The following is a 22,188-nucleotide window of genomic DNA, read 5'->3' as shown; positions in this document are numbered from 1 at the left end:
CGCCGCGGCTGGCGCGCTGCGGCCGGCGCACCTCGCTGATCCGATGGCAGGAGCCAGGTGCTTCTCCTGGTCTCCCATGGGGTGCAGGGCCCAAGCACTTGGCCATCCTCCACTGCTCTCCCTGGCCACAGCAGAGAGCTGGCCTGGAAGAGGGGCAACCGGGACAGAATCTGGCACCCTGACCGGGACTAGAACCTGGTGTGCTGGCACCACTAGGCAGAGGATTAGCCTAGTGAGCCGCAGCGCTGGCCTTCTATCTAGCATCTTAATAAGAACATTGACAGAAGGCTTCAGTAGAATGGTTCACCATGAATGTTGTTATTGCGTCTGGGCTTCCTGCTTTTGACCTGAGTTCAGTTTTAGGAAATACTCCAGTGTTGGAGGTTTGCTTATGTTGATTCTCCTACCATTGTGTGTATGCCAGTAGCCAAACACCCTGGAAACATCTCCTCTTTCAGGGATGATGTCACAGTGACCTCAGTGACAAAGCTGCTGACATGGTCCCTCTTACACAGACCACAGACTTCAGTGGTACAGACAAGGTAAGGGAAGAATGTGATGGTTTCCAAAGGACTGTCTCCGTGGTCTGGTAACGTTGAAAGTTCTTAATGGTCAGGAGCACACATAACTCTTCAGAGTGATAGAGCTTCAAAGAAAGTTCTAGAGGGGATCATTCAGCTGAGTTTCAGGACAGCTTCCTGCTCTCATACACATCACATGTTTTTCACTTGATAATGTATTAGGGAACTTCTAGGATGTACCAACTTGTACTTTTCAATTTGTTTTTACCTCATTTACCTTTGTAATGGTGGGAACTCTCCATATTTTTATCTGGAGTCCTTAAGTCTCAGTGATAATGAATTGACAACATATAGAGGCATTTTTAATTTCTTTATGTGTCTTTTATTATCTGCTAAGTACTAATTATTTAGGCTAAGCTTACCTAAATCATTGTGGACTTGGTAATTAGATGATTAGAATTTACTATCAACTATAAGTCAGTCTTCCCTGAATTCCTGCTATACTTGTAGACTGGATATTGTACTATATAATAGTTTTCTTTTTCTTTGAAAAAATTTATTTGCTTCAAAGGCATAGTTACGGAGGTAGAGGGAAGAGAGAAATCTTCCATCTGTTGGTTCATTCTACAAATGGCTGCCAATAGCAGGGGCTGGAACTGGCCTAAGTCAGGAGCCTGGAATTCCATCAGGGTCTCCTATGTGGGTGGGAGGGGCCCAAGAACCCTGGACCATGTTCTGCTGCTTCCCCAGACACATTATCAAGGAGCTGGATCAGAAGTGGAGTAGCAAGGACTCGAACCAGAGCTCACATGAGATACAAGCAGGCAGTGGTTTGCCCAGCTGTGCCATAAATACAGCCCCCACTTTATGTACGTGGCAGAGAGATATATAGACACAGAAGGAGATCTTATCTGCTAATTCACTCCCCAGAAGCTTGTCATAACCAGGGCTGGACAGGAAGCTAGAGCTGGAAACCAGGAACTAAATCCAGGTCTCCAATGTGGGTGGCAGGAATCTAACTGCACAAGGAAAAACAAGGATATACTGTCTCCCAGGATCTGCAATTAGCAGGAAACTGGAATCAAAAGCCAGAGCTCTTGGGGATTGAACCCTGATACTTTGAAGGGGATTTAGCGTGTCCTGACTGGCATGTTAACTTCTATGGCAAGTCTGCCCCTGGATACTGTACTTTTCCTTGGCGATTTAAGGCCATCATGGTAGTAGACACCATTTCTCAGTGCTCCAGTGGTTCATTAACCGTAGTTAATGTCGTCAAGTGCCAGCTCTGCCTGGGATCTTGGTCAAGCCTATTAACTTTTATAATTTTTAGTTTTTCTCTATCAAATAGGAAGCACAGACTTCCATGGGATTCTGTCAGGAGTGAACAAAGTAATACACAGACGGAGCTTTGAGAACTCTACAAACATGGGATATTAGGTGAGGAAGCTCGTCTGTCACATACAGAGGATAGCTAGTTAACAGAATATATTACAAATACATTACACTTATCTGTAAGCCAAGTCCATAGGTCATTCAGAGATGTAGTAGTTTTGTAACATGTAAGTGGTGGCTAATAAGTTTGCACACTTGATAAATGCTGTGATGAAAGCACAATACCTGAACACAAGAGTCCAGCAAATATTTATGGAATTGAATAGAACTGAGTCTTAAAGAAGCAGTGAAACTAAGTTAGATCAGTAGTGCAGTGGGTGGATGCTCTAAGCAGAGGGTATGGAACTGAAAGTGCTTTGGTCACTGGGGAAATTTTGGGGAGTTTGGCAGGGCCATGTCACAATTGTAGGAAGTGGGAATTAATGAGAAATCAGGATGAAGTAGTGAACATGGACCAAGGCATGACAAGCACCGTGTGCTGTGCTGGAATAAACATTCATTCTGAAGGTCACGGTAAACATTGGAAAGGTTTTAAACAGGAGAGAAATACGCTCATACTGGTCCTTTACAGAGACTCCTCTGGTGGCAGACATGATGGATGGGGAGACAAGGAAGAGCATATCCTAGTAACTCAGGTGAGAGGCCAGTGGGTCTGCAGGGGCTTGGAAATCAGGAGATGGATTCAAAAGGAATTCACAAGTGTGAATGGAAGGGGAGAGGGAGTGGGAAAGGGGAGGGTTGTTGGTGGGAGGGACGGTATGGGGGGGGGGAAGCCATTGTAACCCATGAGTCGTACTTTGGAAATTTATATTCATTAAATAAAAGATAAAAAAAAAAAAAAAAAGGAATTCACAAGGCAGAATGCCAGGACTTTCTGTGATGTGTGTATGTGCTTGTGTGTATACAGTTGACTACTAGACTTGTTTTGGATGGCTGATGGGTGGAGTCATTAACAAGGATAAAGCAAACAGAAGGAGAAAGGCCATCAAGAAGAAAGTATATTATGTTTATGGTCTGTTTTAACAAAACACAGGAATATTTCATGTTTTAGAGTGACTTCATCCAATACATTGAAAACCTTCTTGCACAGCTTCCTACACGTCCAATAGGTGAGCTAATGGGTGCGGCCAGGTTGTACATCTTTCAAAGAGTACAACAATGGATGAGGAGTCCAGACTCAGTTTTGTGAGTGAGGAGTCAGTTTTATCCATCTGTTGTGACCGACTGCTTCTGGTTTTTTTTTTTTTTTTGACAGGCAGAGTGGACAGAGAGAGAGACAGAGAGAAAGGTCTTCCTTTGCCGTTGGTTCACCCTCCAATGGCTGCTGCGGCCGGCGCACCGCGCTGATCTGATGGCAGGAGCCAGGTACTTCTCCTGGTCTCCCATGGGGTGCAGGGCCCAAGCACTTGGGCCATCCTCCACTGCCTTCCCGGGCCATAGCAGAGAGCTGGCCTGGAAGAGGGGCAACCGGGACAGAATCCGGCGCCCCGACCGGGACTAGAACCCGGTGTGCCGGCGCCGCAAGGTGGAGGATTAGCCTACTGAGTCGCGGCGCAAGCCTTGCTTCTGAGTACTTTCCAACCATAGATTTTTGATTACACTCATTGACCATTGTCCTGCTACACCTGCCACTATCTATATTGTATGTATATGGTTGGTTTAGTAGAAAATTATTGGAACAGTTTTGGATTCAGTTAAGACAAATACTAGTGTCTAAGCCTAGGTTATTCTTACCCATTTGCTTCTGTTTTGAAGTTTGCCTCAGACCTGTTTTTATCAGTTTAATTTTGAAATTTGTTTTATGTGTGAAATTTTGCTATATAAGAAATAGGGGATGATTTTAATTTTTAGAGAAATATTGCTGGTCTTGGTACAATGAATGTGAGCTACTTGAAGGCAAAGATTTTGTTTTTTTTTCTGAGTCTAACACACAGAATTTTCTGAACATATTAAGTGCTTAGAAGATATTTGTGGAATACAGAATGATTGTGTTATAGTTGTGTTTATTAAACTTTTAAAAATTTGTTGATTTTAATTGTGTGTGTGTGTGTGTGTGAGAGAGAGAGAGAGAGAGAGAAAAGAGAGAGAGAGAATGAGAATGAGAATGAGAATATCTACCTGTTGATTCACTTTCCAAAGACCTGCACTGGCTAGAACTCAGTTTAGGTCTCTCACTTGGGTGGCAGGGATCTAAGTACTTGAGCGATCATCTTCTGCCCAGGGTGTGCATTAGCAGGAAGCTGGAATCGAGAGTGAAGCTGGCGCTCAAACCAAGGCACTCTGGTGTGAGATGTATGGCATCATTAACTGTTGCACCAGAGGCCCACTCTGATTGTTGTCGTTTTAAACAGGTGTAATCATAGGCAGAAATTTTCCCCAGAATACTTTGAGTATGTCTATATGGAAAAAAACTTTACAATTACTTTTTCTTGTCCTTTTCCCATCCATGAGGTCAGAAGGCATCAATATATATATTTTTATTCCTCTTAAACTCAATCTTGGAGTTTCCTGGCCTTTCTTTGCCCATTTATAATTCATGGGTGCTCAGATTTTTGGTTCTCCTGCTTTCCTCAAAGCACTTTTTATCAGTCACAACAAGAAGTTAATATATGGATCTCCATCTAGCATAAGAAATATTTGTTAAAGGTCACTGAAAATATTGAAATTGTGATTCTAAATAGTATGTTTTCTGCTGTAATTTTTTTTAGCAAGATGCTTCTATTTTCCTTTTGAATTAGTAAACTGTAACATGAACTCCGTCCTCACTCACTCTCAGCTCCCGCACGTTCTAAATGTGTACACTTTCTGCATCACACCAGACATTCCTGAAGAGCAGCAGAGCACTCCCTCCCAGCAGAACTCTTGGTGCACCTGCACACCTGGGCGTGAGCAGTGGACAGTGGCGACTCTGGCTTTTGTCTGCCCACTATCGTGTCCCATCTTCCGTCTTCTGGTTTTCATGGAGACTTCTCTTTTATTGCTTGTGGTCCCATGAGTTTGCCACCAGGAGGCCCCATGGCTCCACAGGGATGAGCCTATGACTGGAAATGGATGATGTAAGAGCACCATCCCCCCTGCACCAGTGCTTAGAGACAAGCACCAGGCTCAAAGCCCTGATGTCCACGGGTACAGAGTCCATCTGTGAAGGAAGCCATGCAGGACAGGCTGATGACTTCCATGAGGCTACTCTATGTCCAGCTGTGCTTGAGGGCCACAGTGGGACTTCCCAGGAAAGTCAAACAATGTAGTGTCTTTTTGTTTAGGCAAGTTGGAGTTGGATTTCTAGAACTTGGAATCAAAGGAGTCCCAATGAATAGTATTTCATTTGAAAAGTTAAAATAATCATACTGACCAGTGTGTTTCAAGCCCCTTCCTTTCCTTAACACTTGAGATTGCAAATATATTTATATGCTTACAATTTAGATGATGTATTTGAGTGCAAGACACGCTTAGCCTAGAAGCTCATGTCAAACAATTCTTTATTTTCTTATGGTACAAATTAAAAGTGACAGATCTGAAGCTGTTAAGAAATACACAAAGTGCAGCTTTACCAACCATACAGATATTGCTCTAGATTAAGTACAGTTTTTTTTTTTTTTTTTAAACATTAAGCAACCTGTGCAGATAAATCAGCTTTGGTTTCAATGTCAGAGCAAGTAAGGAGCTTTTAAATATCCAGTTTGGCTTCTTGGTCACAAGTATATCACGTCAACTTCTTGTCATCCTGATTTTCCCAAAACAACCCGGTCTGATTTTTCCTGCCCTCCCTCCTGCTGCTGCTCCAGGCGTGGAGAAGCAGATCTCTGTGTGGTGCCTCATAAGTGACCCTGGTGACCAGTCTAGATCACAGCACAGAGGACGAAAAATAAATCACTTTCTTAACAACAAATAAACAAGTGTGCCTCACATAATTGCAAGTTGAAGACAAGCAAATCACATGACAAAAAGCTCATTACAAAATGTTATCCAAACAGATTTTACAGTCAAACATGGAAATGAAAATCAATTTCCTTTTTCTCCATTTTTTTAAGCTTGGTCATTAACTGGGTACAAGTAGAGTGCTGAGGTAAAACATTGATGAACAGTTTGTATGTCTTTTTTTTTTTATCTTAAAATAGGAACAGTTTAGTATTGCGAGATTGTCAGCAACATTTAGCCATATCTATACAATGTGCATATACCTACAAATATTGAGCTTTGGTCCAGCGTAGAGAAGATGAGCAAAGGCATTTTACGATTTCTTTTTGGTTATAGCTTGAGTTCTTTGATACGCCTCTACTTGTTTTATTATTTTCCTAACTCCTTTTGCTTTTTTGTTCTCTCTTTCATGGTGTGTGTGTGTGTGTGTGTGTGTGTGTGTGTATGTATCTGCGGTTATAAAATAAAGAAACCAAAACTTCCAACTATTCAAAAATTTTTTGGTTAAAAAGGAAACCCACAAATAAATGTAAAATATAACATCCACTGTCATTTTTTTCATTGAGGAATGAAGAAAATGAAGATGACACTAACTTAACAATCTATGAAAAAGATATTGAAGCTTGAAATACAATCACATATGCCCAAAGTGGCTTTTATTTTTTTTGTTGTTGTTGTTGGTGGAAACCTTAACCTTCAGTTCATGGAAACATAAAAGACACTTAAATGCTCTTGGTGTATGAAGTTGTTTACAAGTAGAAACAAGAAATGCCATAATAAAATTAAGCAATAGGTGCGTTCCCAAAGACTTAATGAGTTACACAGTATAATTTATATTCCTAAGAATCTGTTCAGGCATCTTTTTATGCCTTGTAGCAAAAAATTTATCTGTAAAAAATTAATATAAGAAGCATTACAATACTTTATAAATAATTTATAAAACAATACAAAATTATAAAACTGTAAAAAAAATCACCACACATGAATGGTTTTATGACTGTGGGATGAATATATTTCTTTTTTGTTCCACTCTGGACGATTACTTTTATATTTTCACTGTCCTAGTTACACCCTTCCAATTATAGATCTCAGAACTGAGCAGGCCTTATGTAACTGCTGTCAGCATATATTTAAACATTTAGCATCCGTCATCCGTTATCTTGTTAACTTCTCTTCTTGGGGAGCTTGTCTTGATGGAATTTGGAACAGGTCCTAGGAGAATACAAAATCTGTTTTAATCAATAAAGTTTTGGGTATCTGGGTTGTTGGCATTTGTGCAGATTTGGAGGTGGTGAAACGGATACCATGATGTTGCCGGCACTGAGGATCAGGGTAGTGTGGTCCAATTAGCATCAGAATGGCGAAATGAGAAATCCTTGTGAGCAACGAGTTCTGATTCCAGGATTTCTTCTAGAGTTTCCTCGCTGGTGGTCTCCTGATTGCAGCATGACTCATCTGAGGGTACAATTATACTGTCACGGTCACACAACCAGCAAAGGAGATGACAGAAGAAGAAAATCAAATCCCCAGGGGAGAAGGGATTGTGGTAGGGGAAGGAGGTGGCGTTTCTTACCCATTGGGCAATCTGAGGTGGAATTTCTCTTTTTCCTTTCATAATTTACTTCAAGATAGTATATCAGCATGATTATTAATTATTCATAAATATTTACACTGCACCAACAAGCAAACTCTGGGTTCTCTTTTGCCTGCTGGTTTGACAGAACACCTTCCGCCTACACCTGGGTGATGACATCAGCTGCAGGTGCTCCGTGCACTGCCATCCTCCCATCTCGGCACCTTCTGCTGGTTTCTTGGGTTATTGTGGCCCGTGGATCTTTCGAGGCTGCTTATGTTTAACGATGAAATAATCCTCTACTTCTAGTTGTGAAGGTGATTCTGATGTGCTAGATAAGCAACGTCTGTTTTCTCAGTAAAGACACTGGACTGTTACCGCTTCCTTTCCCCTCAAGAACCCTGCCCCTACTTGCAGTGGTTAGGATTTGCCTGCCACCTTTATGCTCTGTTCACACATCCTGAGGACAATTGGCTCCCTCCCCACCCCCCGGAAAAAGTTCTGCCATCGCTATGGGGATGAAAGATGAGACTAACAGGGTATACATGATGACCTTGAATGATCCAGTCACTCTTCCTTCCTGGCCTCTTTCTTTGTGTGTGTGCATATGGGTGTGTGTGCGCCATGTGTGTACTTTGACTGAAACCTTGAGACATTTCTTTGGCTATCAGACTTCTGAGAGAAATTGCTTTGCACAGAAGCAGAACATAGATGTAAGTATTGAACCAAATGTGCAGCTTATGTTTATATTACAAAATTAGTTTTGGTCAGCTCTCCATGTACGTGGCCAACAGACTGAGCAAAATCCCAAGCTGTGGTGTGGACAGTGAGCACAATTACAGCTTATGCCAGTGTTGACAGTTCATCGAGCAAAGCCCTGGCTGTTTTGGAGTCTCTCCTGCATTTCACTAGAATCTGAGTGGAAAAGACTGGCCTTGCAGCAGGCCCCTGGAGACACGGGGGGGAAGAGGAGACTCCAAAGCTCCATTTTCTTTTCTCACACCCGCGCGAGTCATGGGGGAGAAGAATGCAGCGGATGCTTTGGCACACGATCCAGGATGCCCCCTGCCTCCCAAACGAAAGAGAAAGAGAAACAAAGCCTCCTGCCCCCCGCCAAACCCAGTAGTGAGCCTCAGAGAATGGCTTCGACAATGGCACCCGCCCCGGAGGGGGAGACGACAGATGGGGAAGATGGGAGGAATCAGGCTTCCTATTTTCCCGTTAGTACAAATGTAAAAACCGGTAACACAACTTTACACGCCGAGAAGAGGAGGCGAGCGATCGCGTTGGCAATGCCGCGTTTCCGACTTTGGTTAAAACAGTTCAGTGATGAGCACTTAGTACCTGAAAGGATGCAGCTCTTCCTCCAGGTGGCAGGCTTGTATTCGCTTTGAAACAGATACAAGTTTCTGTTTGTTGTTGTTTTTTTTTTTTTTTGGTTTAGTTCTGTTTTTTCTTTTTCCTTAAAACGTGTTCACATTTTCATAGTTTACAGAAAAAAGTATGTGGTTATTTGGTTTGCTTTAAAAAACTGGCTTTGGGGAGACAGGTGGTGGGAACTATCCTAAGTACACACACCTCGAGTGTGGTGTGCACCTTGTTTAAAAATTTTCAAAAAAACATTTTTTTTTCCTTTTTGGAAAACCAACGGACATGTACAAACCATTCTGTCCACTTGGTAGTTTTCTTAGTCTCTTACTTACAAGGGTGACGTGACTGGGGCTGTTCTTAAATGTAACTGTACTTCTGTTCTTGGTGGAGTCCCAGGGTGGAATCGTGTCGCGGTGGATTTTGCTTCTGGTCGCGGGTGGGCATGTGTCTCTTTAGGAGTTGTCTTCCAGAGAGTCTGTCAAAGGCTCCAGGGGCACCGCCGTGGCCGGCTCGTGCTGTTTTAAGCGTTTAATTGTGTTCTTCAGGGCTTGCCTCTTATTGCAGAACCAGACTCTAACTACTTCCCGGTCATAGCTCAGCTTCTCCGCAATCTCGGTCATTTCCTGCCCCGAGGGGTGTGTGTTCTTCTCAAAGTGGGCATTGAGGATCTCAAGGGCCTGGGGTGTGAAGGAGGTGCGCCGCTTGCGCTTTTTGGACGGTTCACTCCCGATAAACTCGGTCAGGTTCTGCATACCTGCTCGATGGCGGGCCTCAGCCTCAGCCATCCACCGCTCAAGCACCGGCTTGATCTTCTGGGCACTTTTAGGGGTGATGTCCAGCTTTTCAAACCTGGCAGGATACAAAAGGCCAGGGTTCAGTTTGGCTGTCAGACTGCTAGCTATAGTGTTCTCTTGGGCTTCCTGTGGTAGGAAAAAGTGGCTTCTCAGGATGGTGTGTCTGGGGGGAGAATTGAGAAAGAACAGTCTTACACTGAGTTCTCGGCCAGGGTGGGGCTCCTGCCTGCCTGTCTGCCTGCCTGCCTGCCCAGCAGGCCAGATCCACTCCAGATTAGCAGCCAGCTGCAAGGTAGCCAGCCCCACCCACGCCAGCGCCCACCTTCCCAGCATGCTGCATGCAGTGCATGCAAACCACACACACACACACACACACACACACACGCACACAAGGGACCAGAATGACAGCACAATTGGAAACCCAAGCAACTCTCATGCCTTTTCCCTGTGCACCCTGAGATCTAAGCTTTTACTTTAATTGTACCAATTCTATTGCTCCAACCCTCAGAATCCTTAAGGCAAGTGACATCAAAGACAACAGTTGTCATGTTCTTTGATTTAAAAGTGATACTTTGTATGTTTTACATTTAGTTTGCTTTAAATTCTTCCCATTGACTTGGGTATGAAAATGTTGCAGTTATTATCATAGTCAGGGACAGCAGCTGGGACAAGTTTTCTTTTACAGCTCTTTTCTTTCTTTCATCTCTCTTTTGTATCTCATTTTAACTTCTCTCTCTCTGTCTGGTAACAAGCAATTTTCACCCTATGTAAGTTAACAACATGCCCCCTTTCCAGGTAAAACACAGCCCATTGCTGCTTCACTGTTTCGCTCAAACAGCTGGACTCATTGTAATTACTATGGAAACCCCCACCCCATGTGCTAAGGCCACCCCATGCCTTCCAAATGCTGGCCAGCGTAATGGTGTACTTTTGCACCAGGGCATCAAGCTGTGTTTAATGTGCGATATCTGCAAACTGTACTTGAATGATACCATTTTCTGTAAATGAGGTCTTCTATATATCAATTGCCATCAGCAATTCTTTGCTACATTGACTTTAGAAAATATGAAGCATCTTGGACAAAATTATATACAGTGTTTTAAGAGGTCATCCTGGTACTCAATTCACACCCACTCTCAATGAAATATAAAAAAGCACCAGTTTCTTTTATGCGTTTGTTTGCTTTAAATCCAAATGCACAGCCCTCTCCAGTATAACTTTGGATACACAGAATTCCTCTCTCCTTTTACAGTGTTCCATGCTGTTGAAAAACAGATTGCATCTGATGACAACAGCCTGTGCTCATAGTGTTACAATGAACTTGTGTTGGTCAGAATACATTTTACAAGGATGCTTACAAAAGGATGGGAAGGATAGGCTTCCTTTATGTGCCTTAATCTTATTTTTGGCAGCACATTTTAGATCTTGAACGTTGTGATAAGCAGCACAAACATTATCAAATTTTAATGTGATTTCCATAGCATTCCATTCCATGCAGAGTTCAAGGAGTTTATTAAACCCAATTTCTAGTATTGGTCAAGGAGGCAAACACTCCACTTGCTTTCACTATAAATGAGCTGATAATTAATGTTATTTTATGAGCTTCTTACTTGTGACAAGCTCCCCCAAAAGCTCTTATTGTTATTCCAGTTCTCCACGTCCAGCATTTTACTGTCATTTATCATAATATAAAGTCTCAAAGTTTAAATTCTTGATAGCATGATAATCTTCTCTTGAGAGCCATGGCACATAACGGCAGAGCTTGTGGTGGCGATGTCCACTGTATTGGTGGCATCCAAAGTAGCATCTATGCATTGTTGCGGCTAATTAGGGAAAAGAGCTGCCACTTGCTCCAATGCAGATCCCTTCCTACCCTTTGAATTTGCTGAAATTCTTCCAATGTAAGACCTTGGTCTCTTTCAAGATTTCTACCCCCCTACCCTCCTTGATAAGTAGCTCCTGAAACTCTGGGAGCTGGAGAAAGGACTCAAAGTCAAGGCATCTGATTTGTTCTATGATACCAGGAATTCCCAAGGTCTCTCTTCGTTTTAGACAACAGCCTTTTTGGCACTTCCCTGGGCAAGACTTTAGAAATCAACATACTTGATTGGGAATGCCCAAGGAACACTAGGTGTATGAGTTAAAACATTAGGTAGCACTTCAATCAATAAAAGGAAATCACATTTTAACACTAAACATAAGCCAAAAGAGGAATTTAGCAACAATAGCAAATTGGCAACAACTTAAAAACCTGTGGCTGCCTTTATCACAAGCCTGTCAAGATGAAACGAAATTAATGTTTCCCAACAGGGAAGGAAGTATTCATATCATTGATGCTGCTTGTTAGTGTTGATGCTTCTGTACGTGTTGTTTGGAATAACATATACAAGCCTTGAAACAAATTTCTCAGCAGTAGTATCCTTGTATAGACTGAATAAAGGTTATTTTCTACAGGGAGGTATCTTATAAGAAAAAACAGTAGGGGAGACCATACAAGTGAGAGGATCCTATGGTGCTTTTTGTATTTAACAACAATCAATGGGTTTTATGGAAAATCATTGAGCAAAATGTGAGCTGCAAGCTACTACCCCATACTGATGTTATTTATAACCTTAGTCTTAAACTGCAGGAAAAGTACACTTCCGTCCTTTGGGGAATACATTAAAAGTATAAAGAGCAGATAAAAAGACAGCATTTCATGGATCACCAAGAACAAAATCCACTTAAATGAGTTTAGAGTTGGTTTCTTGGCTTTTCCTGATGGAGGAGGACTCATAAGGCAGTGCCCAAGAGGAAAAAGCTCTTACCGAAGTGCCTCTGTTACCTCATGCATAAACATGGGATTAGTGCAACACACACATGCATGCACGGGGTCTGCTTCTGACGACTTAACCCGGATCAACTTGAACACAGCCAAGGCTGGATTCTGTTATTTATTTATTTAATTTTGCAAGGCTGGGCACAGTTAGACCAGATTGTCACTACCCCTTTCTGATCCATTCAAAGCAACTGCTGCTGTTTAAAAATTTTTTTTTTAAATGTGCTTTTTAAATCTGTATCTAGGAAGACAGGTTAAAAATTCTTTAAAATCGCAAGATGGTTAAGTATATTTTTTTCAACGAGTATTTTCTTGGAAAATTCTGATAGCTGTCTCTGAGCAGCCATAGTGGGAGTATTAACACAAATCAGGCCTGGCAGCATGACATTTGCTCAGAGTCGACTCCTGTGTGCAGGCAGAGTTGGTGGCCCAGAAGAGAGGCTGCTGGCCGGGGTAGTGTTTCCAGTGAGACCGCCTTGGGAGTTCATAGTGAGTTGACAGGAGTTAGCAAGCCAGACCCCGCCCCCCGCCAAATCTGCTTCAGCAATATCACCCACCCCAACATGGCTACCCCCAAACTTGTTCCCACACTCTGCTCCTCCAGCTTTGCCCGCCCGGAAGGAAAACAGCTGAACCGCGAGGACCAGCGAGGTCCCGGCCGGCCAGCGGAGGTGACGGCATGCGGCGCGGTTACCTGCAGATGGCCGACTGGCTGTACGCAGGGCCCTCGGTAGCACTGAGAGCCTGTCCCACCTGAGTCTGGGTCAGGCCAAGGGACAGGCGCCGGATTTTAAAAGCTTTGGCAAATTCTCGGATCTCCTCCAGATTAACCCCATCCACCTCACCCGCTGCCGTTTGAGGATCTGTGGAGATGTTTTTAAAAATAGGATCAATATGTCAACACACAACCGAGTGATATCTGCTTATTACGATTTATAAGAGAGTGGCTCTCTCGAACAGAGCAGTGAGGAAAGCCAATGTCGCAGAGTCTTCTCTTTGTCTCCCAGGTGAGGCACCCCCGCCCCCACCCCCACCCCCGACCCCATTCATTACACCCACACAAGTCATGCTTCCAGGTGCTTCTGTCCCAGGTAAGACCACAGCCCGTTCCCTCCTGCCACTCCCCAGTGCAAGGGCGTGCTCCTGAGGGCTTAACAAATACCAGCCAGCACTGGCAGGCTATCTGTGACGCCTGCAGCTCCAGCTTGCCTATGAATAGGATCAGATATGAAAATTGGAAAACTTGTGCTTGGAGTGTCTTAATTGGAATCTTTACTGGTAAAATTGCCCTTGAAGCGAGTAGCAGTTTGGGTTTTCCTTCACCTGATCCCAAGGCATTCGGGCTAAGAGACGGTAGTGTTGTCTAATTTCTCATGTGCAGGTTAGCGTCTCAGAAGAGTGTTCTTATGATGCTGCGAGAATAGTATTGTTGTTTTTCTCCCCATAGCAGCTCACTGACACGGACGCCTTTGTCCCTGAAAGGGCACATAATAAGCAGTGCCTACCCAGGAAGGCTCCTTTGGTGCTGGGTAGTGCGGTCAATTTAGGACTTAGCGAGGGAAATGACACAACAGCTGGAGAATGAAACTCTTCCCCCCCCCCCCCCCCCCCCCCCCCCCCGGCTACTGATCCCTGGATAAATGAAAACGCACACCAAGCTGGAGACAGCATGGGTTGGGGATGGCGGAAGATTTCAAAGTGCGGCTCGATCCTGCCTGTCGCGAAGCCATTCCCCTGCCAGCAGCCTCTATTGTTCTTCCCCTCATTCCTCCCACTGAGCCGGAAAGTTTTTCTCTTCCCTCTTTCTGCACAACAGCCCATCCATTTCAGGGAGTTCGTGGACTTGTCCAAGGACTGTATTACTCTTCTGGGTTCTGGGCTGTCGAAACTCTGATTGTTATGAAAAGAAGCAAACATTCGCCTCCCCGAAGTGCCAATTTTTCAGGGACTTTGAACAATATTAATATCTGGGAGTGGGGGAGAGCTTGAGAGCTTCCTGCATAGATTCCCATTACTGCACAAGGATTCTTTCCAGCCTGAGGAAACAAATCAGCAGTACAGGTGTACGTTGTACCTTTACCTTCGCATTTAAGAAAATGTCCTGTAGCATTTTTGCATGTCACCACTCGTGATTTTGTTGTGGGGAGACTAGAAAGTGACATAACCTGCAATTGACAGCCTGTGAGGTTTTTTCCCCCCCCAAAGTGACTCCTGAGAATCCTGAGTAGAAGGAGAAGGGAAGAGAGAGACAGAGACAGTTCCAGTTTCTATGGCATTAATAATAGTCCAGAGGGGACACTAGCACATAAGAATCAATTAGAGCAACTGACATTGTGGCATCCTTGTATGTGTGCTGCTCTGAGTCCTGGCTGCTGTTCCACTTTTAATCTAGCTCCCTGTGAATGTGCCTGGGGAAACAGGGTAGGATGGCCCAAGTCGTTGAGCCCTTGCACCCCCATGGGAGACCCAGATGAAACTCCTAGCTTCAGCCTGACCCAGCACTGGCCATTGTGGTCATTTGGGGAGTGAACTATTGGATGGAAAATCTCTCTGTCCTTCTCTATCTGCAATTTTGCCTTTTGAATAAATAAATAAATCTTGAAAAATGAGGGAGAATATCAGAGTGTAATCAAGAACTAGTTGTGGGGCTGGCACTGTGGTGTAATGGGTTAGGCCACCGTCTGCAGTGCTGGCATCCCATATGGGCACTTGTTCGAGACCCAGCTGCTCCACTTTTAATCCAGCTCTCTGCTATGGCCTGGGAAAGCAGTAGAAGATGGCCCAAGTCCTTGGGCCCCTGTACCTGCGTGGGAGACCCAGAGGAAGCTTCTGGCTTCGGATGGGCACAGCTCCGGCCATTGCAGCCAACTGGGGAGTGAACCAGCAGGTGGAAGATCTCTCTCTCTGCCTCTCTTCTCTCTTTATGCAACTCTGACTTTCAAATAAATAAATCTTAAAAAAAAGAACTAGTTGTGTGGTACCCACCCTAGGTATGCAGAGAAGGGATCAGGGACAGCAGGGAGAATCACTTGGGTCTTAGCCAGTGTGTGGCTTTCAGAGAATGCAGGGGCTGTTTTCAGTAGGGACTGCATGCAGACAGGTGCAGTCGTGGGGAAGAGTGCAAGTACTGTGGGGGGCCTTCACAGGGTAAAAGCTCAAGATAGGAGGGGGAATATCTCAGTGTTCCACACTGAGGATCTATGTGCATGGGCGGGGGTGCCTGGAGAATCGGTTTGGTTGTTCGGATCAATTAGCATCCTGAATCCCCCCCCCCGCCCCGATTTCCCCCTGGAAGGCGGGTAATACTTGGTTAATAAAATACTTGTTTGGGTCATCCCTGGTGGAGTCTGCCCTTTGGATCTAAATCCCACTAGCAACGCAGCCTGGGGCGGCTTGCAGACTTTGCTAAGAATTGTGGGAGGTTGTATCCATGCACATAGCAGCCTTGAGCCCCTTCTCTCATTTCTCCATTAAAACATCCCTAGAGCAGAAGTTGCAACCGAATAGCTAACAAAGAAAATTCAGCTTTTCTGGTGCTTTCAAAGTTTTTCAAATGACTTGTCAACAGTTAAACATTGATTTCTGAAGAAAAATCTAGATTTCCCACGTTCTTTTGAAATGCTGGATGATTTGGCTGCGTGGGATTCTACATTTGTCCTTGGTAACTCTCTGTCAGCTGGAACTGCTTCTGCTGCCCCTTGGAATCCTCCTCTTCCTCTTCCTCATCCTCATCTCCAGTCCCTCTGGGGCCTGCGGCCTGCCTGCCTGTGTTGTGACCCTGTGTTTAAAGCACACACTCGGTGGGGGCTGAGTCTGCTTCTGGAGCAGCAGAGATAGTCTGGGGTGGTACAGTGGTGGTGGCTTGCCAAAAGGCCGCAGTCCATAGACACAGCAGGTGTGCGGTGTGTGGCTGTGGTTCTACAATTTCACAGGCAAAGGAGGGCAATCAGGGTCTTTACCAAATCTAAATTGGCTCCTTGCCGGGGACAATGAGGTGTGAGGGAGGAGCCTTTGAGAGCAGAGAGGACACTTGAAACAGACTGGGACCCTGAGAGGGAATAGAGGCTTTGACAGCTTTGCCACGATGGGCAGTGGAGGTTCAAAAGTGGACAAATGGAAGCCAGAGAGTTTTCTCTCAACAATGTGGCTTTTAAGCCTGCGTTTTTCTTAGTTTGGCAGGTCTGAGTCACCTGGTGTGGGGCCTACAGATGCGCACTTTGAACAAGCACTGCAGGTGTGGATGCTGGGGCATCTGCTGATCCTATTTGCAGAAATCTTTCTCGATGGCTCTGGCCTGAGAAGTCAGGGTGTAGTGTCCTCTGTGTGCCATTGTCTCTCTTGACTTTTACCATTATTTTTTTAAAATCTTTTATTTATTTGTGAGGTAGAGTTATAGACAGTGAGAGGGAGAAAAAGAGAGAAAGGTCTTCTGTCTGGTTCACTCCCCAAATGGCTGCTACAGCTAGAACTACTGCGATCCGAAGCCAGGAGCCAGGTGCTTCCTCCTGGTCTCCCATGTGGGTGCAGGGCCCAAGCACTTGGGTCATCCTCCACTGCCTTCCTGGGCCACACTGGAAGTGGAGCAGCCGGGACTAGAACTGGCACCCATATGGGATGCCAGCGCCGCAGGCGGAGGATTAACCTACTGTGCCATGGTGCTGGCCCCCCCTTACCATTATCACTACATGGAACACCTACTCTGTCACTGCTGTAGGACTGATGGGCCAGGCAGGCCTGGGGTGGAGGGGCTCCTCATAGGCACCATATGTCCGCCCCTCCCTCACCTCCCAGCATACGACAAAGGCCTGAGAGTTAGCCGGTTAGGTTGCCAGTGTGGTCTGTGGTAGAGGAAAGAATTTTTCTCTGGACAAAACTGAGTAGCCTTGGTGGGAAGTAAATTTTTTGCATAGCCCATCTCTAGATCTCTAAGAATCAACTGAGATAAGGAGGGACTGATCTTTATTCTGAAAGGATTGCCATGATCTGTTCCAGTTCAGGGGCTTGTGCTGCCATGAGACTTAGCACAGTCCTAGGCAGATTTTCACATTAGGGTGCAATTTTAGGTAAATGTGTCCTTGTCTTTCTACCCTGCTCCTGAGGACTTTATTGGTTCAGGCTTCACACCAGTTCTTTGAGACAAGGAGCTGAATCTGTATGTGATCATACAGGCGGCTTCTCGCCAGACCACTGTCAACAACCAGAGTTGAAAAGAAAGCTGTGGAGGTTGACTTCGCACACGTGGAGCAGTGCTGTGTGAGTTACTCAACATTTTCTAGTGCTCGGGGTGATGGGTGCCTGCAGAACCCAAGGTTTTCTCTGAGGTCCCCGCAGACAGTTACACCGGAAGCTAGATTCCTTCTTCTCCCTCTGACACATTGCCCACTCTTGTCTTTCCTCCTGGTTCTACTTACAGTGGTATTAAGATAGAAATTCTTAAGAGATTCAGACACCGTAATGCTCTACTGGATAAAAGGGCAGGAGTTGAATTAGCATCTGTTTGTGCAATTTGTTCATTGTTGGAGGTGAGCTGCTCAGCTTTATGCTGGGATTCTTCTCTGTAAAATTCAGAGGGTCATAATGTATTATAATGGCTTTATTATATTGGTCTCAAGACTACAGAAGTGGGGCCAGCACTGTGGCCTAACGGGTAAAGCCACTGCCTGTGGTGCCGACATTCCAAATGGGTGCTGGTTCGCGTCCTGCTGCTTCACTTCTGATCCAGCTCTCTGCAATGGCCTGAGAAAGCAGTGGAAGATGGCCCAAGTGCTTGGGCCCCTGCACCTGCGTGGGAGACTGGGAAGAAGCTCCTGGCTTCGGATTGGCCCAGCTCTGGCTATTGGCGGCCATCTGAGATGTGAACCAGTGCATGGAAGACCTCTCTTTCTCTCTCTCTGTAATTCTGCCTTTCAAGTAAATAAATAAATCTTTTTATAAAAGACTACAGAAGTCTCCTCATCCAAAGAAGTGGCCACCCTGGACAAATACTAGCTTAACCCTGATTGCAACACCAGGGGCTTGTCTTCACACAGTGGAAGAATCCATGGTGTCTGTAAAATATTTTGTACTAATCAAAAAGACTAATGCTATTATTTATCCCTGAGTTTCTGTCATCAACTTTTGAGGTTGCCTCACTGTTGGAATGGTTCCCCTTCCTTAGGGGAAACACATTTGTCTACTTGGAGAGGGAAAATGAAATGAAGGCAGGCTTCCTAGAACTTTACTTCAGCTCTCAGCCTGGGCCAGAGTTTGATGTTCTACCCTGGGACAGGTCAACATGGCTTTCTGTCTTCCGTCCTCCTGGCTCTCGGGAGGTTGAGTTCATTTTCAGGATGAATTTGAGGCCACCTTGATGGGGATATCAGGGAAAATCTTCAGATTGCCCCCAAGGGGGATCCAGCACCTTTAACCGGCTCCAGGGACAATCCAGTCTGGGGTTTCTCTGCACTGAGTAGGAAATGGCACCTTTTATAAAAGTTTGCTCCAGACTAAGTCAGTGCAGTATATTAAATAAGGGGCCAGAAGGCAATAGCAATGACATCCGGGGTCCACCCTGAATTTGACCCTCGCTATAAGAGGATTAACTGGCCCAGGGATTTAGGGTGAGCCAATGTTGAAAACTGGCAGTGACTCATAAGTATAATGATGATATTTCCCATCTTAAGTCTGCAATACATGCAATGAAAAATAAAAAGATTTTTATGAGAGCTAAATGCAAACTGTGAAAAGAAACCTATTTTGTAGAATCTGGCCCATGGTCACTGGACCCATACCAGATTGAATGCTCAGGAAAGATGGTTTTCTGCTTTGTCTTCCAAATGTGGTCGCTTCCCACTGCTAACCTGGGTATCAGATGAAGGGTTGCTAAGTAGGTTGAACAGTCGTCATGCTATAATTCCTGCCTGGGGGATTTTGTTAGGAGTAATATGCATCTTTACAGAAGGCTGACAAAAGTACGAATTAATCATCTTACGTTGACATCAGTCTGCTTTTTAGTGCTATTCTCACAGCAAATAATGGATATATTTACCAAATCCTTCTGAGGAATAAACCCTTCGGGACTGTTCAATGTGATTTGAGAGAATGGCAGACTTGGAATATGGTGACTTCATCAGGTTGTGGAAAATGGTGTGGACTATGAATCAAGGTTTCACTGTGCTTTAATTTACTGCTGTAAATCTTTTAAAAATGTTTTCATTTTATTGAAAAGGCAAAGAAACAGAAGGAGAAAGGAAAGGGGGAAGAGGAGGAGAGGGAGAGAGGGAGAGAGAGAGATCTTCTATTGCTGGTTCACTCACCAAATGCGTGCAACCATTAGAGCTAGGGCTGAGTCAGGTTGAAGCCAGGAACCCAGAGCTCAATATAGGTCTTCCACATGGTGACAAGGAACTAACTACGTGAACCATTATCTGCTGCCTCCTGGGGTACATATTAGCAGGAAGCTGAGATTGAAAGCAGAGCTAGAACTCTAACCCAGACACTTAACATGGGATGTGAGTGTCCCAAGTGGGGACTTTGCTGTGCCAAACACTCTCCCCTTTGCCATGTGTCTTTAGGTAATAGTTTTGTTTTTTGAGGGGAACTAGAAATAAGTCCTTTGCTGTCTCAGGATCAAACTTACAAGTTGGGTTTAAAAGGAGCATACTGGAACAAAACCAGCAAACAATCAAAACCCCAAATCTATTTTTAAACAGTACCCTGTAACTCTTAAACACAATTAGAACATTTGTCAAGTCATTTGTTTGGCTTTTCTTCCAGACGTTCTATGGGGTTTGCCCATAAAAACTATGGGAGCAAGACAGTCCAGAGCAAGGTGTGTATTTGGTGATGCTGAGCCTGCGTGTGGTGTTCTTTGCATATGAAAATTCTGTTTCACCATTTCTAAGGCATTTCTTTGCCTGGAGGAGGCACCATGTTCGTCTGATCTGCATACTCTAGTTAATCTGACATATGGTAAGTTGGCTAGCACTAGGGTGTTCATCTTTGACAATGACTTGGAGGACTCACCATAGTTTTGACCAAAGTGTCTGAGATAATAAGAAATGCGTTTGTAATATTTGCCACTGAATCTTTGGCATGGAGCTCCTAAAACTCCTGTAATTTATCAAGTAATGTGCAAGTTAGGAAAATCCTTTGTTCTAGTATTTGGTCACTGGTGCTGGTTTGTAACATACAGCCACTAAATCCCTTGGAATCTCCTGAGTGATGTGTACATCTTTTGTTCCAATGAGGTGACTCTTGGTGGGCTCCCAGATACTTTCAATATGAGGGTTTGTCATTGGAAAGACTAAGCAATCAGTAGAAGATTGGAACTTTTAGCCTCTTACTCCCCACCCCGCATCCTCCAGGAGAGGAAGAGAGGCTGGAGATTGAGTCAATAATTGCTCATGCCTACATGATGAAGCCTGGTGAACACACCCACAAACCAAGGGAACGGTACACCTCAACTCCATGGGAGCAGAGTACCTGCACTCAAAACCCTTCCATACCTCACTTTGTGTACTTCAACTGGCTGTTCATTTGCATCCTTTATCACATCCTTTATAATAAACTGGTCACTGTGTGTACCTGAGTTCTGTGGCCTTTCATTAACAATTATCAAACCAGGGGAATATGATCCATGAATCACACTTTCATTCAATAGCTGGGTTTTGAGGCAGAAGGGATAAACTGATATGCTCAAGATCTGTAGCAATTCCAAGGCCAGAAATGGATTTGTGCAAAGTCTGACCCCTGGTGCTACTGCTAGACTCTCATGCCTGCCTGGGAAGACCATGGAGCTGGCATAGGGTCCTCCTTCAGGTCTTGCATATATCTTTGGCGTTTCTTGCTTTAAGTATATGTAGAAAATGAGTTTGTCTCTTCAAGGTCTTTATATTTTATACCAATTATATGTAATATGGTTTGCTTATCATATGCTGAGAAGTTATATGTTGTGCAATTGAAATTCCTTGTGGCCCATGAAGTAGCTCTGTTACTGATTTCTGAGAAAGGTGAATTTTTCCCTACCCAGTTGGTAACAACTAACCAGAGAAAATCCAATTCATCCATCCATCCGTCTGCTCTCTATCCTTCCATTCATCCTTCTCTCTATCCATCTAATTGTTTACCTGGTGTAAAATAATGTATTAGTAGAGTGTTTTTTATTTTTATCTCATTTAATTTAATTCTCCTCTTTAAGATGCTTGACTTTGGTGTCTTTCAGGACCAAATCTTAGCAGCCTATCCCAAATTTATGATCTTGCTGCCATTTAGAAAAAGAATATTTGCTAGAAACTTATACAGAATACTGAGCAAGAGTAAAGTTTGAGTCTTTTCCCACAACTCCCCTATAAGAGGTTTCTTTATTTGAGAGAATCAGATTATAATCAAATTAATTTTATCCATGATTTTATTTGAGTAAGACTTAAGTTTCTGGCTGAAATGGAGAGGGATTGTAAATCTAAACAACCTAAAATATTGGGTTGGTAGGAAATTCATATGTATTCTGACACTATGGTGTTGACCCATCTTTAAGATCAAGAATATCCTGGCTGCTCCACTGAAGTACCTTGGCATTTTGACATCTTTTCATAGTCTGATACCATTCTTTTTCCATACTCACAGGCATCTTTCTTGCCTGAATTATTCATATAATTGAATATCTGTATACTTGTACATACACCAGGAATCTTCAGGAAATTTGTGGAAAATGCGTATTGTGTAAAAATTAAGCATGGATTTCAAACTTTGTTTTTGCAACAAAATGAACTTATTTCTATTTTCCATGAACTTTTGAAGTATCTGTGTGTGATTTTTTTCCTG

The 22,188-nt window shown here is 44.0% G+C and overlaps 1 protein-coding gene and 1 long non-coding RNA gene across 42 annotated transcripts in view; one reads left to right on the top strand and one right to left on the bottom strand.

The window, feature by feature from the left end:
- Window positions 1-243: 243 nt before the first annotated feature.
- The window catches only part of LOC103349454 (uncharacterized), a 70,776-nt gene continuing 48,831 nt past the window's right edge, over window positions 244-22,188 (top strand). For 9 of the 40 annotated variants that reach the window (XR_011383155.1, XR_011383154.1, XR_011383151.1 and 6 more), the window contains exons 1-2: window positions 244-542; window positions 20,143-20,197. This is a non-coding gene — a long non-coding RNA (uncharacterized lncRNA). Of the gene's footprint in view, window positions 1,959-2,484; window positions 2,549-6,397; window positions 6,478-20,142; window positions 20,338-20,732; window position 22,188 lie in introns of those variants that run through there. The other 31 variants (XR_011383164.1, XR_011383159.1, XR_011383163.1 and 28 more) reach the window with 22 other exon arrangements.
- The window catches only part of POU6F2 (POU class 6 homeobox 2), a 498,475-nt gene continuing 481,662 nt past the window's right edge, over window positions 5,376-22,188 (bottom strand). For both annotated transcript variants that reach the window (XM_051852905.2, XM_051852903.2), the window contains 2 exons: window positions 13,082-13,250; window positions 5,376-9,732 (listed from right to left, as the gene is read on the bottom strand). In XM_051852905.2, the coding sequence (XP_051708865.2) occupies window positions 9,228-9,732; window positions 13,082-13,250 (674 nt within the window). In that variant the 3' untranslated portion in view covers window positions 5,376-9,227. The remainder of the gene's footprint in view (window positions 9,733-13,081; window positions 13,251-22,188) is intronic.

This window comes from Oryctolagus cuniculus, chromosome 16, assembly GCF_964237555.1.
Source record: "Oryctolagus cuniculus chromosome 16, mOryCun1.1, whole genome shotgun sequence".
Taxonomy (NCBI): Eukaryota; Metazoa; Chordata; class Mammalia; order Lagomorpha; family Leporidae; genus Oryctolagus; species Oryctolagus cuniculus.
Note: the sequence above shows the minus strand (reverse complement) of the source record. Positions and strands in the feature narration are given on the sequence as shown.